This window comes from Jaculus jaculus, chromosome 5 (assembly GCF_020740685.1).
Source record: "Jaculus jaculus isolate mJacJac1 chromosome 5, mJacJac1.mat.Y.cur, whole genome shotgun sequence".
NCBI classification, from domain to species: Eukaryota; Metazoa; Chordata; class Mammalia; order Rodentia; family Dipodidae; genus Jaculus; species Jaculus jaculus.
The window spans coordinates 8,438,498-8,462,000 of NC_059106.1; the positions used below are offsets into that span (position 1 = coordinate 8,438,498).

The 23,503-nt window shown below is 45.9% G+C and overlaps 1 protein-coding gene across 1 annotated transcript in view; it reads right to left on the reverse strand.

The window, feature by feature from the left end:
• Positions 1–21,392, reverse strand: part of Nup133 (nucleoporin 133) — a 56,261-nt gene extending 34,869 nt beyond the window's left edge. Inside the window, exons 1-10 of the mRNA XM_004659683.2 lie at positions 21,152–21,392; positions 18,020–18,138; positions 14,637–14,740; positions 13,210–13,317; positions 11,161–11,295; positions 9,411–9,581; positions 6,853–7,008; positions 6,251–6,321; positions 4,264–4,411; positions 1,359–1,506 (exon numbers count right to left, since the gene is read on the reverse strand). Of these exons, the coding sequence (XP_004659740.2) occupies positions 1,359–1,506; positions 4,264–4,411; positions 6,251–6,321; positions 6,853–7,008; positions 9,411–9,581; positions 11,161–11,295; positions 13,210–13,317; positions 14,637–14,740; positions 18,020–18,138; positions 21,152–21,333 (1,342 nt within the window). The 5' untranslated portion in view covers positions 21,334–21,392. The remainder of the gene's footprint in view (positions 1–1,358; positions 1,507–4,263; positions 4,412–6,250; positions 6,322–6,852; positions 7,009–9,410; positions 9,582–11,160; positions 11,296–13,209; positions 13,318–14,636; positions 14,741–18,019; positions 18,139–21,151) is intronic.
• Between the last annotated feature and the right edge of the window lie 2,111 nt (positions 21,393–23,503).

The following is a 23,503-nucleotide window of genomic DNA, read 5'->3' on the forward strand; positions in this document are numbered from 1 at the left end:
ACAAGAAAGCAGTGAGTCTAGTAGAACCAAAAGGAAAAATCTTCATTTTGCAAAATTCAAGAGTGGCAGCCTTCCCATCATGTGGGCATCGTCTCACTTCTCACCTGACTGTCCTTACCTATTGGGCCAACCTGGGCAGGAGCCTCAGCCTGGTCGTCTTAGAAATAGCCTATCCAGCCGGGCGTGGTGGTGCACGCCTTTAATCCCAGCACTCGGGAGGTAGAGGTAGGAGGATCTCTGTGAGTTCAAGGCCACCCTGAGACTCCATAGTGAATTCCAGGTAAGCCTGGGCTAAAGTGAGACCCTATCTCAAAAAACCAAAAAAAAAAAAAAAAAAAAAAAAAAAAAGAAAGAAATAGCCTATCCAGGGCTGGAGAGCTGGCTTAGCAGTTAAGGCATATGGCGTTTGTCTGCAAAGCCAAAGGATCCCAGTTCGACTCTCCAGGACTCATGTAAGCCAGATAGATGCACAAGGGGGCGCATGCATCTGGAGTTCATCTGCAGTGGTTGGAGGCCCTGGTGTGCCCATTCTCTCTCTGCCTCTTTCTCTCTTTCAAATAAAAATAAGTAAATAAATAAAATATATTAAAAAAGAAAAGAAATAGCCAATGCAGCCACCCTCCAGGACCTTGTGTTGGAGTGGACTACCACCCAGGCTCCAGCTGTGGCCCTACCCCTTGCCCAGAGCCTGTCCCCTAGCGCAGACCCAGTAAGCAAATACCCTGCAGACCATCTGGAGTGCTCCGCCCACAGGCCAGCGCTCCCAGGACTGTTCTTATCACAGGCCCGGACAGGCTCATTTAGAGAATATCACCTCACTTAGTGTGCAGAGGCCAGTAAGTTAAAAAGGAGACATAAAGGGAAGAGAAAGGAAGGGAGGAGGATACTTAATAGGTTGATATTGTATATATGTAAGTACAATGATTGTGATGGGGAGGTAATATGATGGAGAATGGAATTTCAAAGGGGAAAGTGTGTGGGGGGGAATTACCATGGTATATTTTTTTATTATCATGGAAAATGCTAATAAAAATTAAAAAAAAAAAAAAAAAAAGAATGTCACCTCAGAATAAGTCAATCTCACCAGCGAGGCTAAGCAGTTACTTCTTTGTGTGAGTTCTTTCCTTCAAGTCTCTTCTGGAGAAAATGTTACAAATTCTGCAGTAAATCAGAGTCTGGGAAGTCTATCCCTCTTTTTGCTTTCACTATGGTTGTAACTCAGCTGCTACTGCGGGTACTGACGCTTCAGTGCCATTTGCAGGTAGTAAGCTGAGGCCAACATGGATGGATGGAGAACAGAACCTACCAAGAGTGTCCACCAAGCTCAACAACCCTGCATTCTAAAGCGGCTGCTGTACCTTGTGTATCGAAGACAATTTTCTCCTGAGGAAGAGAAAACTTCCCAGTTCCGGTAGAACACACAAAGACAGCATTTTCCGTATACAGATAGGCCATCTGGCTTAAAAAATTCGGGACCATCAGCCGACATGTAATCAGATCTTCAGACTAAAAGGTAAATTTAGAATTACAGTTAATGAGAACTGAAACAAAAACACCTGATTGTGGGATTTCAGAACCACATGTTTATGGGACATTACCCCATAAAAATGATACAATTAAAATATTCATTCATTGATTTTCCCTGTGACTCCTATACATCATGCATAAAATGATTTACAAACACTGTTACAAGCCAGGTGTGGGGGTGTGCATCTTTAATCCCAGCACTCCAAGGCAGAGGTAGGAGGACTGCTATGAGTTTGAGGCCAGCCTGGGACTACAGAGTGAGTTCTTGGTTAGCCTGGGCTAGAGTGAGACCATACCTCAAAAAAACACAAAAAACTGGCTAGGCGTGGTGGCACATGCCTTTAATCCCAGCACTCGTGAGGCAGAGGTAGGAGGATTGCCATGAGTTCGAGGCCACCCTGAGACTACATAGTGAATTCCAGGTCAGTCTGGGCCAGAGTGAGACCCTAAATTGGAAAAAGAAAAAAAGAAAACCCCCAAAACACTGCCCGTCTGGACATTTGTCACCCCCCCACCCCCAGTTCGCAGGCAGCAACAAGATGCCATCTGTGAGGAATGGACAGCCAATTGACTGGCACCTTTACTTGTCTAAGCAAACAGCCTCGAGAGCTTTCTATTGTTTATAAATTATCCAACCACGAACACTATGTTGTAGTCCAAATGGACTAAGATACTGTTTTTTTTGTTGTTTTGTTTTGGTTTTTCGAGGTAGGGTCTCACTCTAGCTCAGGCTGACCTGGAATTTACTATGTAATCTCAGGGTGGCCTTGAACTCACAGTGATCCTCCTACCTCCGCCTCCCAAGTTCTGGGATTAAAGGTGTGCGCCACCACTCCTGGCCAAGATACTGTTTTAGAGAAATCATTTGTTGAGTTCCAAATAGTTAGCAAATTTTGAAAACACTTGTATAGATAGAGTTCAGATCATAACTTGAAGCTTGTAACAAATGTGAGAGATAAAATTAAAGCTTTCTCATATCATTTATTTTAGAGCTGGAAAATGTTTATAAATAATTGGTAGGTTATTTATAACCAAAGCAACTGTTTTGGTTTTGGCTTTTATTCTATTGTCCGATGTTATGTACAAACCTGTGCTTTACATGGGGGGGCGGCACCAAAACATGCTCTTATATGTAAGAAAACTGAGTTAATTGTTCATACATAAAACCAGAGGCATAAACAGACACCACTGTATGATAAAATTTGAAAATAAAATAAAAGTTATCATTAACGTAATTTTTTAAACATTAAGTTGGGACTGTACTATAGTTTTTATTCTCAAATTGTTTTCTCTGTACTTATTTGCACTGTGAAAAAAATTTATGATAGTATTATATCCAATCATAAAATATCAGAACAAAGCCAGGTATGGTGGCGCATGCCTTTAATCCCAGCATTTGGGAGGCAGAGGCAGGAGGATCAACATGAGTTGAGGCCACTCCGAGATTACATAGTGAGTTCCAGGTCAGTCTGGGCTAAAGCGAGACCCTACCTCAAAAAACCAACCAACCAAACAAACAAACAAAAAAAAATCAGGACACATGATAAAGTTTATTCCTATTAGTAATAAAAGAGCAGGGCTGGGGAGATGACTCAGCAGGTAAGAGTGCTTCCTGTGCAAGCATGAAGGCCTGAGTTTAATCTCCAGAAGCCTGTAAACTTCCAGCATGGCACACACCCCTGAAACTCCAGTGTCAAAGGGGTGGAGACAACACCGCTGGGGCGCCTTAGCCAGCCAGCCCAGCCCACACACATGGAGCTCCAGGTTCAGTGAGAGGGTTTCTGAGGAAAATATGCTGGGAAAGCAAAAGAGGATATCCAACATTCTTCTGTGATCTCCATGGCAACGTGTTCAGGGTGTGCACATCTGTACATACACACATACATACCACACACCACACTTTTACCAAAAAAAGAAGAGCCGGGTGTGGTGGCACACGCCTTTAATCCCAGCACTCGGGAGGCACAGGTAGGAGGATCGCCGAGAGTTTGAGGCCACCCTGAGACTACATAGTGAATTCCAGGTCAGCCTGAGCCAGAGTGAGACCCTACCTCGAAAAACAAAACAAAACAAAACAAAAAAAAAAAAAAAAAAAGAAGAAGAAAGAAGGAAAAAGAAGAAAGAAGAAGAAGGAGGAGGAGGAAGAGGAAGGAAGAAGAAAGAAGGAAGAAAATGAAGAATAAAAGGCTTTCCTCTGAGATTTAGAATAAAGACTTAACAGAATCCAGGGATACAAAATGCCTTGTAGCTGTCTTGGTTCTCATTTGTGAACTTCAGTTATTAGATAACTTTGTCAAATGCTATTCATAAGCTTGCCATCAGTGAGCCTGCCTTGTCATGGCTTGCAGGAGCTCTGTAGAGTACACATGCTGTGCCTATAAATACAGTCTCCCCGGACACTGGGAATGTTCTATAGCATACAAGCATCCAAAGGGAACCCAGGCTGGGTGTGGTGGCACACACCTGTAATCCTAGCACCTGGGAGGCTAACCAGGACCCTGAGTTCCAGGCCAGGTTGGGACATAAAAAATGACTCTGAGCCAGGCGTGGTAGTGCACGTCTTTAATCCCAGCACTTGGGAGGCAGAGGTAGGATGATGGTCAAGAGTTCAAGGCCACTCTGAGAATACATAGTGAATTCCAGGTCAGCCTGGACTAGAGTGAAACCCCATGTCAGGAAAAAAAAAAAAAAAATTGTTTTTAAAGTCAGTGTCAGACTCCTTGTAAGTGAACTGACCTGGAAAGGTGGGTTGTACTGAGTGACTTCCACAGTAACCGCATCTGACATCTGGTTACCATTGTCTTCCACTGTTATCAAAGAGTAATAGATGAGGCAGGGACTGTCTCCTGGGTGCCACGCTGCTGCCAAGACCAGGAGCCCATCACTAGATAAGGAAAAAGAAAGACTACAGGTCTCTTGGAAACAACTTGACAGGCTCTTAAATAATCACACACACTTACCATGTATGTTAGCTTGCATATTATTGAAGGGGGAGAAAACATCTTCTCAAGACTACTTATATACAAATGTTGACAGTGACTTTATGGTAACTGTCTAACCTGGAAATAACTCAGTGCCTTTCAACTATTCAGTACATAAATCCCAACACATCCACACAACAGAATACTATTCAACAATGAAAATGAACACATTTTGGAATCTATTTTAAATGCATCATATTAAGTGAAAGAAACCAGAGTCAAAAGGCTCTATACTGGCCGGGAGTGGTGGCGCACGCCTTTAATCCCAGCACTTGGGAGGTAGAGGTAGGATTGCCATGACTTCGAGGCCACCCTAGACTACATAGTGAATTCCAGGTCAACCTGAGCTAGAGTGAAACCCTACCTTGAAAAAAAAAAAGGCTCTATACTGTATGGTTCCATTTATACACCACCCTGAAACACATAAAACTTAGGGGAGAAAGAGCCGATCAGTGACTGCCAGAGGCACAAGGACATTGTGCTGGGAGACTGATGGAGCTGCTGTCTTCTGCCGACCAGACTCAGCTTCATGCATGTCATGCAAGTGCTCGCCACTGTGCAATAGGCCCAGCCCTGTTCTGTATCCTGACTGTGAGTAAACGGACTGCCTGCACTTGTAAGGACTCACAGTATTTAATAGCGGCGTGGTGGCACACACCCGTAATCCCAGCACTTGGGAGGTGGAGGAAGGAGGATCAGGAGTGCAGTAACTAAGGAAGGTAGGCATGCACACAGACGAAACCCTGGACAAGTGAAGTATTCTGTCAAAACCCCTGGAGGACTTGAGAACTCGTCTAGGTGGACAGTGTTTCAAACACTGTCACAGGACAGCACAGAGGAACAGAGGCCCAGGACAGCAATGGCTCATTCTCAACCTACCTCCCAACCTGAAAACTCTATACAAAGCTGACAGTGGACTCTGTCCTCAGTTTCTAGTCTGGTAAGGATAAAACAGGTGAGTGGCCTTTAATGGAGATGTATGTGGACAGTAAACACCATTATAATCGTACCTACCTGGTAGCATCTTCAGGAGCACGTTAGGGTTCAGTAGTTCAAGGAGAAAACCCCAGAGAACTGCCACACCCACAGAGCAAGCAGCACTGGCCGTGCTGCACCCAAACAACGCAGTCAGCATGACTCAGAAACACAGGAAAAAGTCTTTGAGTCTGAGACAGGGTTTTGCTATGAGTCCCAGGCTGGCCTGAACTTACAGTCCGCCTGCCTCAGTCTTCTGACCACAAGGATCACAGGCTGAGTCGGCAGGCCTGGCCACAGCACTGCTGTCAAGGAGAAGCGCACTCTGAGCACAGAGCAGGGCTGGGTCTGACTTGCACTGGCAGGACACAACCTCACAGCACCCTTCTCTGCTCAGCTCAGTCGCTGATTATGGGCCACGAGAGCGCTCTCAGTGACAGGAAACAAGAACCTGCTTATGTCTGTGGAGAGCAGACAGGATGCAGCCCAGGGCTCCCTCAGCAATGGGAAGGACGGGATTTTGCCAGTGCCTGAAAATGGAGGAAAGAGCCATTCTGGCTGTGTGAGCTGAGAAGCTGCAGCTTACTGGGCAGGAGCATACCACTCACAGCTGAGAAATGCCTCTGTCTCCCCAGGAACCATCACTGCTATGTAAGGAAGAGCAAGAGCACGTGGAGGGCTTACAGGGAGAGTGAGATCAGCACTCGAAGAGCAGGCAGCAAGACCACTCATCACCACACTGTCTTCAGGACAAGGCAGTTGCTTACCAGTTTTGCTTCAAGTCCAAATACCGAATGTTGACCCCTTCTTTAATAGCTTCATAGTTACTTTCAGATCCCTAAATAGAAATAACAAAGAGTAAAGCTTTCTGTGCTTTTTTTTCCACCTTTGCACTCCCAGTACCTGGTGAACTGCTACACCCAGAGTAATGCATGTCTAAGACTGCGTCAGCCAGGCACGGTGACACACGCCTGTAATCCCAGCACTTGGGAGGTGAAGGCAGAAGGGTGAGGAGCTCAAGTCTAACCTCAGCTACATAGTGAGTTTGAGGACTGCCTAAGCTATCTAAGACCCTGTCTTAATCTCTTCCTCAAAATAGCAAGCCAAGCACTGACAGGGATTGAGCACTCAACTTCTGCTTATCTGACGGTCACACACTGCTTCCTACATCAGAATGGCTCAAGTCAGCAAAGCAGATGGGCTGGACATGGTAGTCACAGTCTGTAGTCCCAGCACTTGGGAGGCAGGGGTGGAGGACTGAGAATTCCTGGCCAGGCGGGGGTACAGAGTGAGGACCTGTCTCAAAGCAGACAGGAAGGAATAGGCACACCAGAAATGTGAGCCCGAGGCGGAAGTTGCTGTTACTCACCCAAATAGCATCTGTAATGCTTTCCTTCAGGGCTCTGTGTAGATCCCAACTGTGAGCCTGTTTTTCTGAAGTATCATCCAGTTCCCATTTGCTGATGCTTGAGCTTGTCAGGGTGTAGAAACTCGAATTTTCTCTGTCCCAGAGAACACTGGATAGCTGTGCAGAGAGAAGAGGGGTTAGGTTGAGGCTGAATCTCCATAGGCAGAGGTCTGGGACAAGTAGAGCTAAGAGATGAGAAAGTTACAGGCTCCCCAGAAAACTTCCTCTTTAATTTTTTAAAAAGATTTATTTATTTGCAAGCAGAGAGAGAGAGAGAGGACAGACAGGCAGATAGCGGGCACATCAGGGCTCCTAGCCACTGCAAACAAATTCCAGAAGAGATGGTTTAGTGGTTAAGGCGTTTGCCTGCAAAGCCAAAGGATCCCAGTTTGATTCTCCAGGACCCATGTAAGACAGATGCACAAGGGGGCACATGCATCTGGAGTTTGTTTTCAGTGGCTGAAGTGCCCCCCCCCCAAACAAATAAATAAATATTTTTAAATTGTTTTGAAAGGTTGTAAGGCAGAAATAAAAAAATGGTCAGGTGTGGTGGCACATGCTTTTAATCCCAGCACTCAGGAGGCAGAGGTAGGAAGATCATCATGAGTTCAATGCCACCCTGAGACTACACAGTGAATTCCAGGTCAGCCTGGACTAGAGTGAAACCCTACCTCGAAAAAACCAAAAACAAACAAACAAACAAACAAACAAAAACAAAACTCCAGATGCATGTGCCACCACCTTGAGCCTCTGGCTTTGCTGCTAAATTCTCTCTCCAGTCCCGCCCCTGGAAAACCGCCTTAAAGGAAGTGCATCAGAATCTTGGGTTTGAGCTTGTAAACCAGAGTCAACCAAGTATAGAGAAAGCTTGGCAATCTGGGACACCACTTGGCTCAAGCAGTACCTACACCCTTTCCTATCAACGTACCCAGCAACATGTTAGCAGCCTTGGACCCTCCCCTGCATTGAGCTGCATGTATACTCTACTTCAAACAATGGAATAAGTGACTCCCCTTAGTGATGCTGTGGTAATATTATGCTTCTGTTCAAACATGATCCAGGGTGTATCAGGGATTGAGAAACAGGGAGCTGATATGGCCTGGACTGATTTGGGGGTGCATGTGTAGTAAAGCAAACTATGTCTTCTGAGCAAACTAGGGAGAACCCACTACTTGCCATCTCATGGCTATGCCTGATTCAGTACACACAATTAAAATCAGATGCATCTATCCATATATTAATGCTACTCTCACTTTTGATTAGAGAAGCTTCTCTTTTCAGATGGTGGTGACCACTGGAATGATCCAAAAGGCACCACAGTGCTGAGAAGAAGTGACAGAGGAGTGCTCAGCACTAAAACACTTCTATCACACCTTCCAAGGCTCAGGGTTCATTGCGGAAGAGGTGGGGGAAAGAATGTAAGAGCCAAAGGAAGGACTGCTTAAAATGTACTCTTCCAGATAGAGATTGGCCTCAATATCCATGACCTTACAAAGCCTAGCACTACCCTCACAAGGCTCTCGTAACAGGAGGAAAAGATGATGACATCAAAATATAAGAGAGACTAATGGAGAGGAGGGGATATGATGGTGTGTGGATTTGTGAGGGAGAAAGTGGGGGGGGGGGGAATTATCATGGTCTATTGTCTGTAAGTATGAAAGGTGTCAATAAAAAGTATGGAAGAAAGAAAAATCAGATGCACCATGGAAAGGACATGTGGAATACAGAAAAGCCCATATAACCCAAGCTGTCAACCAAAATCGAGACCATTCAAAGTACACCCTAGTAACCCGCTCCTCCTCCTTGAGCCCGTAACAAAGGAGCCCTGGCACTAATCTGCTGCTCTTGGATAATCTAGCTCCCTGCTCTCTCCCACTTCCATCTTAACTTCTGCTTTATCTTTTAATAAAATTTTGCCATTTGTGTGCACGTCTTCAATTCCTTGAATAAGACTCCAAGAACTTCAAAACACCCAGACAGAGACCACTGGCAAACAATCCTTCCCCAGGCTCAGGAGCACAGAGCTGAGATAGAAGTGGGGCTGGCAGAAAGGCTGGCACACATTACACATGGATAACAAACCAGAGTGGCCAGCAGGGTGGATTCTCATTAAGTTAGGTCCAAGCGTCTGGGCCAAGCAGGTGCATACTGTTGAGAGGGTATAGCTGCGAGTTGTTCAGAGAGCTAGATGCGTGGAAGATGACACTTCAGGTCAAGTTCAAAACAGTCAAATTCATTCTTAAAGAACACAATTAAAAATGTTCACTATCAGGTGTGATAGCACAAACCTTTAATCTCAGCATGTGGGAGGCTGAGGTAGAAAGACTGCCATGAATTTGGGCCCAGCCTGTGACTACAGAGTGAGTTTGAAGTCATTTGGGCTAGAGTGAAACCCTGCTTCACAAAACCGAAAAGTAAAAATAAAGAAAGAAAGAAATCACAAATGCTTTAATTTATATGGAAGCAATCACAACTCCACAGGAAACTTTCCACTTACTATCAGTACTATATAAACTTACCATGAGATCATTAGAAGGGGACAAAATTCCAAAAAGGGAAGAAACTCTCCGGCCAATTCCTGAGAGCATGCCCTGGCCCTGGGGCAGCACATGCTGGTGGATCTTTCCTGAGCTTTCAGGTATCAGCCGCACCAGCTGGCTTCCCACGGAGGACAAGATGAAACTTCCTCCCTGTGAATAAATACATGAGATTAGCTAAGTATGTCTCTAATACCAAGAATATGAGAACTAGCAAAAATGTTTGATACAGAGCTGGGTGTGGTGGCACACACCTTCAATCCCAGCACTATGGGAGACAGACGTAGGAGGATTGCTGAGGTTTCAAGGCCACCCTGAGACTACATAGTGAATGCCAGGTCAGCCTGGGCTAGAGTGAGATGCTATCTCAAAAAACAAAAAACAACAACAAAATCTTAGCTGGGCGTGGTGGCACATGCCTTTAATGCCAACACTTGGGAGGCAGAGGCAGGAGGACTGCTGTGAGTTCGAGACCACTCTGAGACTACATAGTGAATTCCAGGACAGCCTGGGCTAGAGTGAGACCCTACCTTGAAAGAAGCAAAACAACAAATTATCTTTATTTATTTGAGAGAAAGAGGTGTGTGTGGGGGGGGGGGGGGGCAAGGATACCATGGCATCCAGCCACTGCAAACAAATTACAGATGCATGTGCCATACAGTGCATCTGGCTTATATGGGTCCTGGGAAATCAAACCTGGGTCGTTTGGCTTTGTATGCAAGCGCTTTAACTGCTAAGCCATCTCTCCAGCCCTTTTTGAATTTTTTACTTAACTATTTCTTTGTTTTTAATCTTTTATTTATTTATTTATTGGGGAGAGAGAGAGAGAGAGAGAGGCATCTAGAGAGAATGGCTACACTAAGGCCTCCAGCCACACCAAAGGAACCCCAGACGCATGTACCACCTGTGCATCAGGCTTATGTGGGGCCTCAGGAATCGAAACTTGGTCCTTTGCCTTTTCAGGCAACTGCTGTAACCACTAAGCGATCTCTCTGACCCTTGTTTTGTTTGTTTTTTTGAGGTAGGGTCTTGCTCTATCTCAGGCTGACCTGGAATTCACTATGTAGTCACAGTCTAGCTTGAATTCAAAGAGATCCTCCTACCTCTGCTTCCTGAGTGCTGGGATTAAAGGTTTACACCACCATTCTGGCTACTTGATGATTTTTTTTTTTTTAATTTCTTAGCATGCTTTGCTCTTAATAATTTCTTGCTGCTTCACTGTTTTGGGTGCATCTTTTCCAATTCTTTACATTTTTATTTATTTATTGGGGCGGGGGAGGGGTAGAAAATTGGCATGTCAAGGTCTCCAGCCACTGCAAACAAACTCCATACACATGTGCATATGGCTTATGTGGGGTGCTGGGGAACTGAACCTGGGTCCTTAGGCTTCACAGGCAAGTACGTAACTGCTAAGGCATTTCTAATCCCTTTTCCATTTCTTCAGACAATATGTCAGGAGTCTGGAATCAACAGAGATCACTAGTGACCACTGACAATCATTCTCCCTAGCATTTAGGAGTTTCCAATAGCTACTCTTATAAACTGCTTGTAAAGAGAATGAACCTGCATCCTACTGTCCTGGGGTGTGGCGGGGGACTTTATTTGGTCTAGACGTTCACACCACAGCCCTCACTTTCTTTCTTCTCTTTGGTGAGAGCCTCCATGGCTGCTCCAAGCCCACTCTTCCAGCTCAGGACCTCTGTTGGCCCATGCTGCAACTCTCCACACATACCTGCACTGCTGTCAGGAACCTGCACGTCTTCTCGCCTCCCAAGTCCACACAAACCTCAGAGAAGGTGTCTTCCCTGGCAAGACTTGGCCAGTAGCGAATGGACCCCTCTCTGGTAGCCACCATGACAGCAACAGCCTTGAAACAGAACCACAGCAGTCAGCAACAAGCAAAGGAGCCCCAAACTGGACATCAGTGAAAACTAATGAAGCCAGAAGTAGAAATATGTTACCCAATATTAAAATTATCCAACAGTAAAACTGCCTTCACCTTTCTGCACAAATCTGTTTATGTTACAGTGCAGATGGTGTTATTATCCACAGTAAATACAACTGCTCTGTCACCACGTCCCTTGAAGGTCATGCCTTCCCCACCCTCCCCAGCAACCAGCTTCCATCACTGAGGCTCTGTTTCTTAGAGCAAGTCAGAAAGGAAAACTACAAACTAGAGACCAACTCCTCCTCCCTCCCTCCCTCATCTTGCCCACTGAATTCATCCAGTCATTGCATGCACCAGAGGTCCCTTTTGTGTTACAGATCGGTAGCTCCCCATTACATGGGTGTTTTTTTTTTTTTTTCTTTGAGGTAGGGTCTCACTCTAGCACAGGCTGACCTGGAATTCATTATATAGTCTCAGATTGGCCTCAAACTCAAGGCAATCCTCCTACCTCTGCCTCCTGAGTGCTGGCTGGGATTAAAGGCGTGTGCCACGACGCCCGGCCTACATGGGTGTCTTTGCTAGAAGACACAAAGGTTTTTTCCAGCTTTGGTCTCACAAATAAAACCACTGTGATGCTCATGCATGGTCTTCTCATTGATCCGAGGTAAAGAGCCAAGAATGGTCTCTTGGGTTACAGGGCATTGCAGCTGCACTTGGTAAGAACTGGAAGACAAGGGTCTGGTCCATTTTGCATCCCACCATCAATGTGCAAGAGTGCCAGCTGCTCTGCATCCTGCCAGCACTTGACAGTGCCAGGACTGACTTCAGCCCTCTACTTGCTGCGCAGGGGTACCTCACGCTAAACATTTCTTCACATGCTTATCAGCCACACTCACACCCTCTCCAGTGAAGTGCCTATTTAGGGCCTTGCCCTCATTTTATACAGGATGGTCTGTTTTCTTATCATCTTTGCTAAGTTTTCTTTGTACAAGTCCTTTGTTGAATGTAGAACTGACCAAGTATTTCCTTCTAGTCTATAGCTGGGCATTTTGTTTTGTCTAAGCCAGTTTTTCATTTTGATCTTATTTTAATTCTACGCAGGTTTTTTTTGGGGGGGGGTATTTCAAGGTAGGGTCTTGCTCTAGCCCAGGCTAATCTGGAATTCACTCTATGTAGTCTCAGGGTGGCCTTGAACTCACACCTCCTACCTCTGCCTCCCAAGAACTGGGATTAAAGGTTGAGCTACCACATCTGGCATGGCAGGGTTGTTTTTTTTTTTTTAATCTTATATGGATCATGATTTGGTGCTTCCAAGAACCCTGCCTAACCTTAATCCTTATGATTTTTTTGGTTTCTCTAAAAATTGTGTGATTTTACATTTACATTTATAATCTATTTTGCGTTCATCTTTGGGGCTGGGGAGATGGCTCAATGGTTAAAGGTGTTTGCTTGAGCTCATCTTTGTATGAGGCATGAGGCGGAAGGGTTAGTACATCTTTTGAAAGTTACCAGCACTTGGGAGGCAGAGGTAGGAGGATCGCTGTGAGTTCGAGGCCACCCTGAGACTCCATAGTGAATTCCAGGTCAGCCTGGGCTAGAGTAAAACCTTACCTCGAAAAACCAAAAAAAAAGAAAGTTACAAATGGCCAACTGTTCAGCATCCTTTACTGGAAAAACCCTCCTTCCTCCACTGAAGGGCCATCATACCTGTCAAAGACTTCGACATTCTGCCCCTCTAGTCTGTCCGGCAAACCTACGTGTCTGTCCTCTGTCACAGCTGATTCCTGCAGCTCTACAGTTATGTCTCAGTCAGGTCAGATGTGTCCTCCAAGTTTAGAATTTTCTTTCACTATCTTTACAAAGCTCATTTCCATCAGCCTTTGAGTCACCCACCTGAATGGACTGTGTCTCTCCTGAGGCAGCGGGGTAGGAGAGAGCCACCAGGTCGGCGCTCCAGTGGAGATCCGTGGGCGGCAGCTGAAGCTCTTTGCAGACAGACAACTGCAGAACAAACCCAATCCGAAACCCATCATGTTAAACCCAGTTCTGTTCATTCTGAATTCTCTATTTTCTCTGCATACTTCAGACTGACTCTTGGCTAGAAATGTCACTCTAAAATATCATTTCTTTTCATAGCTCTTTTTGATTAGGCTTTCAGTAATTTTACAAGGAAGTGTCTGAGAGACACTGCCAGGATAACAAACTCCAGATGCCTGCGCCACTTTGTGCATCTGGCTTTATGTGGGTATTGGGGAAATGAACCCGATTATTAGCCCCAAAGGCTCTAATTTTATTAAATGCAAATAACATGGATCTTAAAACAAAAATTAAAAGGTTCAGGCCTCATTGGCTGAGGTGACTGACAGGAAGGCAGGGAGGAAGGGAGAGGACAATGGGCGGGTTCTTTGTGCTGGGGAGGAGGCTGCTGGCTTAGGCTTGGTGCCCAGGTCAGAGCTGGGACTGAGAGAGTCTGGCAGGGGAGTGGGTCTGTGCGGCTTCTACATGGAAGGCCGGCGCTGTAATTCCTCCCCTTACTCCCTAGAGCCCAGATTAGCCACTTCCCACTGCTAGTCATTTTGGAGTTCACAGTAGGAAGGGACAGTAGGGATTGGAGGGAGGGCTGTACTCTGCTGACTTTATGGGGCCTTTAGAGGTAAAGAAGTTGTTCAGCCAGAAAACAGAATGGTCAGAGTGAACAGAGGGGAGGAGCCCATATTCTGAGTTTGTGGAACAGTGCATAATTAATTGATTAAAATGTCTGCTAGCTTCTGACAGGAATCTCACAAACGCGTGAAGCTTCCTAAACCCCACCAGACTTTCTCAAGAAGTATAGCAAGCAGCCAGCCTAGAACGACACTGCACTGGGCCCAGGGACAGAGGCACTGGATGAGGCGTGGCATGCTGTAGTGATGAACTGAGCCACTTCTGCAGAAAGGTTCAGAGACAAGGCAACGGGGCTGAGGCCCAGAGCACAGCAAGGCAGCTACAGTCAGCAGAACGTGGCCAGCCTAAGAGCTGGGAGGAAAAAGAAAGAGAACAGGCACGAGACCCAGAGCCCATGAAGACAGGGACACTTTGAGCTTAGGTTTGCTTAATTTGGCTGCAGTGGGTCTTTTGGGAGGAAAGAAACTCAGATATCAACAAAAACACGTTATTGAAGAGAAGAAACATCTCCCAAAGCTGTATCTGTACATTCACATTTTATACCACAAATTCCTAATGCCTGCACAGATTCAGACCAGCACCCCCACAAATTTTAAAGAACAAGGGTAGATGACAAGAACACCCCCGCCCCCACCGACTAGCTAAAGAGCCATTACCTTAGTGACAGGTGACAGAGTAATCTTCCAAATAAGGAGTTTCTCTTTGCAGACCAAACAAACCCACCCACCTTCATCTATGTGGACAGACAGCTGATCGTCAACTAGAGGGAAACAAAGCATGAATTACTCTTACACTCTATGCAAAAAAAGTTGCTCAATCTCCTTATTCCAACATCTTCTTTTTTTCCTCCCAGCAGAATCTGAACACATAACCTTTATTACATGGCAAAAATATATGAAATTGTTTAATTTTACATCACTTAAAAAATCTAGGGCTTGCCTGGCATGGTGACACACACCTTTAATCCAGCACTTGGGAGGCAGAGGTAGGAGGATCACTGAGAGTTTGAAGCCACCTCGAGACTACATAGTGAATTCCAGGTCAGCCTGGGCTAGAGTGACACCCTACCTTGAAAAACAAAAACAAACAAACAAAAATCTTGGGCTTGAGAGAGGCTTAGCAGTTAAGAGCTTGCCTGTGAAGCCCAAGGACCCTGGTTCAAAGCTCAATTCCCCAGGACCCATGTAAGCCAGATGCACACGGGGGAGTGTGCATCTGGAGTTCATCTGCAGTGGCTGGAGGCCCTGGCATGCCCATTTTCTCACATTCTCTCTCCCTCTCCCTCCCCCCCCCCCTCTCTCTCTCTCTCTCTCAATCTCTGCCTCTGTTACTCTCAAATAAATAAAAATAAACAAAAATCTTCATAGGCCGGGCATGGTGGCGCACGCCTTTAATCCCAGCACTCAGGAGACAGAGGTAGGAGGATTACTGTGAGTTTTGAGGAGGCCACCCTGAGACTACATAGTAAATGCCAGGTCAGCCTGGACTACAGTGAAACCCTACCACAAACAAACAAACACACACACACCACACACAACTTCATGGATATTTAAAGCAGAGATCCATGTCAATGACACTATGCATATTTCTTTACAGAAATTTCATGCTTAATTTCTTTTTTATGTTTATTATTAATAGGATGTTTCATATGGACACATCATGTATTGGTACCCTCTTTTCCCTCGTCCCTGCCCCCATTCCATTGGGGACGCTCCTTAGTAGGGCTGTGGCTTATGGATTGGAGGAATGTAGTTGGCTATTTTTAGGGGGAGGCAACATCTTCTTGCTTCAGGTGATAGACAGAAAACATTATTTCTCAGCTTTTAGATATTTAAGAATAATTAAGAGCCAAAACAAGAAGCCTACTTAGCTTTAATAATCACCTTTAGAAATACATGCATATGGGGTGGGGTTACCATGGTGTATCATCTGTACTGACCAAAGCTGTCAAAAGTTAAAGCCCACCTTTCAAGGCTCAGGGTCCATCGCAGAAGAGGTGGAAAAAGACTGTAAGAGCCAAAGGAAGGACTCCTTACAACATGCTCCTCCAAACACAAAATGGCCTGGATATCCATGACCTCACAGTGCCTGATACTACCTACACAAGACCATCATAATAAGAGAAAAAGATCATGACATCAAAATAAAAGAGAGACTGATTAATAGGAAGAGGGGATATGATGGAGGGTGGAGTTTCAAAGGGGAAAGTGGGGGAAGGAGAGCATTACCATGGGATATTGTTTACAATCATGGAAGTTGTTAATAAAAAATAATAATAAATAAATTTTTTTAAAAAGTTAAAGCCAGGTTTGGTGGCTCATGCCGTTAATTCTAGAACTTGGGAGGCAGAGGCAAAGGATTGCTGTGAGTTCAAGGCTACCCTAGACTACATAGTAAATTCCAGGTCAGCCTGGGCTAGAGTGAGACCCTACCTTGAAAATCAAACCAAACAAAACAAAAAAGTTAAAAAATAAATCCAGAGGCAAACACCATATTTGGGGTCTATGCTTAATATTCTTTAATTTTTGTTATAAAGACATCTTAACTTCCTGTTAGCTACATTCACAGTTGAACAATAAAGAAATACAAACAATACCCACCCCCATGAACTAAAAAGCATTTCAAAGAAAAACATCACATTGCTTCAAAAGAACATGATATTCTTTTTCTTTATTTTTCGAGGTAGGGTTTCACTCTAGCCCAGGCTGACCTGGAATTCACTCTGTAGTCTCAGGGTGGCCTCGAGCTCCCAGTGATCCTCCCACCTCTGCCTCCCGAGTGCTGGGATTAAATGTGTGCACCACCATGCCCAGTTAAGAACATGATTTTTAAACGAGAGCACCTTAAATGAGAGGTGCAGAAAATTATTTCATGATATGGAGACACAGAGGGTATTCTGTTAAGCAGCAAAGTTAAATTAACATGGTGCCGAGTCCTAAGCTCTGGTGGTACAAACATGTTCATAGCCCTGGGAATTTAGCTTAAGCTTATCGTCAGGGCAGGGGCAGAACACGTGGCCACTGGGAATGAACAGGTTACAATGTGGAACCACAGTAGGCTAATGTACCTTTTTGTTAAACTGGAACGTCTGCTCAGTAAGCTCTATAGCAGCTTGAGTCTCTCTGCCTGCATGCGTGGAGGGCCTCATCCAGTACCATACATGGTGATTTCCAGTCAAGAAGAGTTCTTTAAGTCTGTGTTGTTTGTCACAGATCCTGTCATACTCATCATCCCCATCTTTTCATCACTGGCCATCCCTTGTACCATCTCTCCGATGGCAGAACTTTTTTTTTTTTTTGAGGTAGGGTCTTGCTTTAGCCCAGGTTGACCTGGAATTCACTATGTAGTCTCAGGGTGGCCTCGAATTCATGGCAATCCTCCTACCTCTGCCTCCCAAGTGCTGGGATTAAAGGCATGTGCTACCACGACTGGCTTTAATTTTTTTAAACAATATTTATTTATTACTTGAGAGAGAGAGACAGAGAAAATAGGCACACTAGGGCCTTTAGCCACTGCAAACAAACTCCAGACACATGTGCCACCTTGTGTGTCTGGCTTATATGGGTACTGAGGGATTGAACGTAGGTCCTTTGGCTTTGTAGGCAAATGCCTTAACCGTTAAGCCATTTCCCCAGCCCTTGATGGCAGAACTTTCTCAAGTCACCACAATGGTAACTCCATGAGCTTGTCCCACAACTTCTGAGCCATGACCCAGGACCCATAACTATAGGTAGGACTTCATGTTGCTGTATTATTTCACACAGCAATGCAAGGCACTACATTTTGCTTTTTGGTTTTTAATAGGTAAACTAACTTGACCAACTTTTGAAACATATATAGTACTTAAAACTATTAGAGACTTAATGTGGTTATGTTAGAATAACTCATTTTCAGCTTCTCAAATTTATATGCATAAATGAGTTAAAAAAAAAAAATCAGCCAAGCTGCCTGCTTCTCTACAAGGCCAAAATGCCACTCTGTATGTGAGTTTGGATTTGGTTCTGAATTGCTAACAGGTAAATGGAAAGGAGACACATACCTTCAGCCAGTGTCAGGGCTTCCATGATTTTAACAGGAAGAGATGACCCAAACATTCTAACATCATAGTTCACAGATTCTGATATGGAGTGGTGGGGGAATATCCGTGTAGGTGTTCCTCTAAAAAGAGAGAATGCAACATTACTTGTTAACTTAAAATTTTCAGGCCAGGTGTGGTTGTGCATGCCTTTAATCCCACCACTCAGGAGGCAGAGGTAGGAGGACTGTCATGAGTTTGAGGCCACCCTGAGTCTACATGGTGCATTCCATGCCAGCCTGGGCTAGAGTGAGACCCTACCTCAAAAAAGCTCCCACTACCTTTGTCTTTATATATGTGGAATAAGAGACCTCTGAGACACAAGATGAGGTGTAACAGCGAAAAACACAGCTCATATATATTGGGTAATTAAACGTACTTTTTTCAAGGTAGGGTTTCATTCTAGCCCAGGTTGACCTGAAATTCACTCTGTAGTTCCGTACTGGTCTCAAACTCTCAGCAATTCTCCTACCTCTGCCTCCCAAGTGCTGGAATTAAAGGTCTGTGCCACCACACACAGCGAACATATTTTTCTTTAAAAAAGATCAACAAGGGCTGGAGAAATGGCTCAGCAGTCAAAGTGCTTGCTTGCAAAACTAACAACCCAGGTTCAGTTCCCCAGTACCCATGTAAAGCCAGCTGTACAAAGTGGTGCATGCATCTGAAGTTCATTTGAAGCATCTAGAGGCCCTGCACATCCATTCTCTCTCTGTCTCTCTACTTCCAAATAAATAAAAATATTTTAAAAAATCAAAAAGAAAAGATCAACAGAACATAGGGAAATCTGACTTCAGATCCCAAGCTCAGTAAGGAGGGGTACACCTCCAATCACAAGATCTACATACTGAAGCACTTTTCAAAGTGCAAGAGTTAAGGATACAGAGTGCTCTGTAAGCATCAGCATCCCTTAAAGTCCTGTCAATTTGTCTTTTTTGAGGCAGGGCCCCACTCTAACCATGAAACTCACTCTGTAGTCCAGGCTGGTCTTGAACTCACATTGATCCCACCTCAACTCCCCAAATGCTGGAATTATATGCATGTGCTACAATGCCCAGTTTAAAGTACTGAAAATTTTATAGATAAATTTTCATCCTAGGTCTGCAAATCAGAATTTGCTCTTTTCCTATAGGAGAAACTCACTTTTGAAAGATGAATAGAGGAACACCTCAAAAACAGTTCTCCCCTGCTTTTGGCATTCTGGATTAACGTGGGGGTGGGGAGAAAGTACAACTCCTCCGGACAGGTGCACTGTGCTCAACTCAAGCAGCTTTAGTGACAAAACTGCCTCTCCTGCCTGTTTGCAGAAAGCACTTTTTTCTGTAATCTGGCTAAAGCATCGCACTTTATAGCTGAAAGCCCTTAAACTGTCAGTAATGGCAATGAGTATGTGGGCATGAAGGCTCTCAGTACTACCATTGTGTCACATCTCATGAACACTTCATACTGGCTACTGTAATTTTGGTGGGGGAGCCTCACACTTGTACTTCACAGATGAACAAGCCTCTCAGCAGGCCACAGTGGCTCAGGCCTATCATCTCAGCATAGCACTCAGGAGACTGAGCTAGGAAGACTGCTATGAGTTCAAAGCCAGCCTGGGCTACATAATGAATTTTACATCAGTTTGGGCAAATGAAACTGCCACCTCAAAACAACAATAACAACAACAAAACAACACTAAAACAAACCTCTCACCATGGGCCTAAGGGGTGACTATGGCTACAAGCCAGGCTGTTTTTCACCTCCACACAAAGATAATGGCTCTCCTGGAAACCACAGGGGTTATGGTATGTACTCTGCCCGCTTTCTCTTTCTTGTGTACTTAAAAGGGAAACTGCTGGCTAGGTTGGTCAAGAGGGTCTTAGGCCAAAGTCACAACTTGCCTGGTGGTCACAGTGGGGAGAAGAGCTATTAGACTGCCTGCCTCCCAAGACAAAGACCACACGTTAGGACAACGTCAGTTTCCATGTGGCTACTTTCCAGCTTGAGACAATACGAATGACAAGGCACACCGGGAAAACATTACATGACATATCCCTGGATGATTGCCTTTTGGGCTTTTAATAAGTACCTATATTATTTCCAAGTTAAGATGAAATATTGAGGGTTGGAGAGATGGCTCAGCAGTTAAAGCACTTGCTGGCAAAGCCAAGGGACCCAGGTTCAATTCCCCAGTACCCATGTAAAGCCAGATGCACAAGATGGTGCCTGCATCGGAGTTTGTCTGCAATGGTTAGAGATGCTGGCACACCCATTCTCTCTATGTGCCCCCCTCTTTCTCAAATAAAGAAATACACAAATAAGGGCTGGAGAGATGGCTCAGCAGTTAAGGTGCTTGCCTGCGAAGCCAAAGGATACAAATTCAATTCCCCAGGACCCACGTAACACAGATGTGCAAGGTGGCACATGCGTCTGGAGTTCATTTGCAGGAGTTGGAAGCCCTGGCATGCCCATTCTCTCCCTCAAATAAATATTTTTAAAATATAAAATATTGAAACATTAATTATTCAACATAGACTTATGATTATCTACTTTGCACTTAGTATGAAGAAACTAAATTTGAGTCTATTAACTATGCCATGCTCCACAATTAAAAAAAAAAACGATACAATGGGTAAGCATGTAGTTTTAGAACTCATAAATTGTATATTCAGGGAAAGGATAGCAGAGCAGAGGCTGCGCATCACTCTGCCACAGCAGGTGGAAAACAGCAGCGAGAGAGCAGAGTTCCAGCAAGGGGGAGCTGGCTATAAACACCCCAAAGCCTGCCCCCAGTAAAATACTTTCTTCAGCAAGGCTCCACCTCCCAAGTTGCCACCAACTGGGGGCCAACCATTCAAAAAATGGCAAACAGCTGATTCAAACCACCGCCGTACCTTACAACACCCACTGTTCTGATTTTGTTCAAGGGGAGCTCTCACTCTACTCTGTGGCGTAGAGAATGTATCTCTGGGTCTCGGAGTGAAAAGGGAGGATGTGCGTTGAAAACGTGCAGCAGCGTTCAGGAGCGACCTAGTCTACTTTCCATCTCTGCCCAACTCCTCTCGCTCGGGCTCTGAGCCTACTTACTGGTCGCCGAGCCCAGCCAGGATCGCGTACCTTGAGCTCAGAGAGCTACGCCGGCCCACCGGCGAGAAGAGCACGGGGGAGCTGACCGCAGACCCCAGAGACAAACCTCTTCTGCTCGCCGCCCGGGGCGTGGACGTCGGCCCGACTCCGGCTAGCGGACCCCGTCGGGACCCAGGACCCGGGGTCCGCGGAGAAGGGACGGCCGGGAACATGTCTGCAAGAAGCGCAGCGGACGGGCCGGAGGAGAGGCCCACGCGCGCCCAGAGCTTGAATACCCAGGGGCGGGGAGGCGCGTGGCGATGACGTCAACGAGCCGTCGCGCCCCGGCGAGAGCGGACGCTTAGTGATGACGCACGCGCGCGCACAGCGCGGCCCTGAGGCGCGCGGCAATGACGTCAGGTCGGCGCCGGGTGGTGCGCGACGGGGACGTGGCTAACCGTGGAGGGTTTTCGGAGTTCGGGGATGTGAAAGCGGGATTTAAGCGCCCTTCTCGCTCGCGCGAAGTGAACAGGCTCCCCGTGGCGGGGCGCGGGTTAGGGACGGTCGGAGCAGTGGACGCTGGTGTTGCCCTCGGCGTCGCGGTGATGCTTGTCCAGCGAGCTGTCACCTCGCGCATCTGCTCAGTCTCCTCCGTCCTCGCGCAGAGCCGGCCACCGACGGCGACCCGCGCCCGGATGTCCTCTGACGCCTCCCAGAGAGCTTGAAAACAGTCCACACGTTCCGCTGCTCCCCGCTTGATGGGACGGGCCGCTGTCGTGCCCACCCTCCCCTCCCGGTCGGGGCCCACCACCCCAGAGAAGCCCTAGGAGCAGGCTTGCGCGCGGCTGTCTGGAGGCTGCTGGTTGGGAGGGTCATGGTGGGGGGGGGGGCGGTCTTCCATTCTGTCTCCCACACTGCCTGCAAGTGGACTGAGGTAAGCTTGACACACTGCGCTAGAGCTTTGGATAACCTGGTTTGACCACCGACCATGGATTACTGGCTGAACTCCGTTGTGAGGTCCCATGTGATTTTTAACTCTGGCTGCTTTTCTGTTCCATCTTTCCCACTTGGACTCCACATTCCAAGAATCAAAGGCTCCAGCATCGTTTACTTTCTCCTGATTTCCTGCTGTTAGCCCACACGGGCACACCAGAGCCTCTTGCTGCTGCAAATGAATTTCAGGTACATATGCCACTTTGTGCATCTGGCTTTCCATGGGTAATGGGGGATTGAGCCGGGGCCAGCACGTTTTGCAAGGAAGTGTCTTTAACCTCTGGCTCACTCACTCTGCCCCTTCGCATTCTCATAAATAAAAATATTCGGGGACTGGAGAGATGGCTTAGCGGTTAAGGTACTTGTCTGGACCCAGGTTTGGTTCCCGAGCACCCATATAAACCAGGTGCACAAAGTTGGTGCATGCATCTGGAATTCACTGGCAATGGACAGAGGCACTGGTATTCTCTCAAATAATTAATTAAAAAATATTTTGGGCTGGAGAGATGGCTTAGCTTTGGTTAAGGTGCTTCCCTGAGAAGCCTAAGGACTCATGTTCAACTTTCCAGGTCCCACATAAGCCAGAAGCACAAGGTCGCACATGCGCTCAAGATGGCACATGCATCTGGAGTTCGGTTGCAGTGGGTAGAAGCCCCCTGGTTCACCAATGTTCTCTCATAAAAAAAAACAAAACAAAACAAAAAAAAAAACAACCATATTTTAGCGCTGAAGAGATGGCTTACGGTTAAGTGCTTGCCTGTGAATCCTAAGGCTTGATTCCCCAGACAGACGTTAGCCAGATGCACAAGGGGGCGCATGCGTCTGGAGTTCGTTTGCAGTGGCTGGAAGCCCTGGCGTGGCCATTCTCTTTCTCTCTGTCGCTCTCAAATAAATAAAAATAAACAAAAAATGCATCTTACTTTTAAACTTTTAAAATATATTTTATTTACTTATTTCTTTGAGAAAGAGACATATAGAGAGGGTGAATGGGTGCACCAGGACCTCTAGCCACTGCAAATCAACTCCGGATGTGCCACCTTGTACATCTGGCTTATATGGATATTGGGGAGTTGAACCCGGGTGGTCAAGCTTTGCAGGCAAGAACCTTAACCGCTGAGCCATCTCTCCAGCCTGTGAAGCCTAAGGATTTAGGTTCTTCTTTCTCTCTGTGTCTCTCTCCTCTCTCCTCTCTCTTCTCTCTCTCTCTCTCCTTGCAAATAAAAAATCTTTTTAAAAGCCAGGCACGTTGGCACGCACCTTTAATCCCAGCACCCGGGAGGCAGAAGTAGAAGGATCTCTGGTAGTTCAGTGCCACCCTGACATTACGTAGTGAATTCCAGGTCAGCCTGGGCTAGAGCGACACACAACAACAAAACCTTTAAAAATAAAGTTGTATTGGGGCTGGAGAGA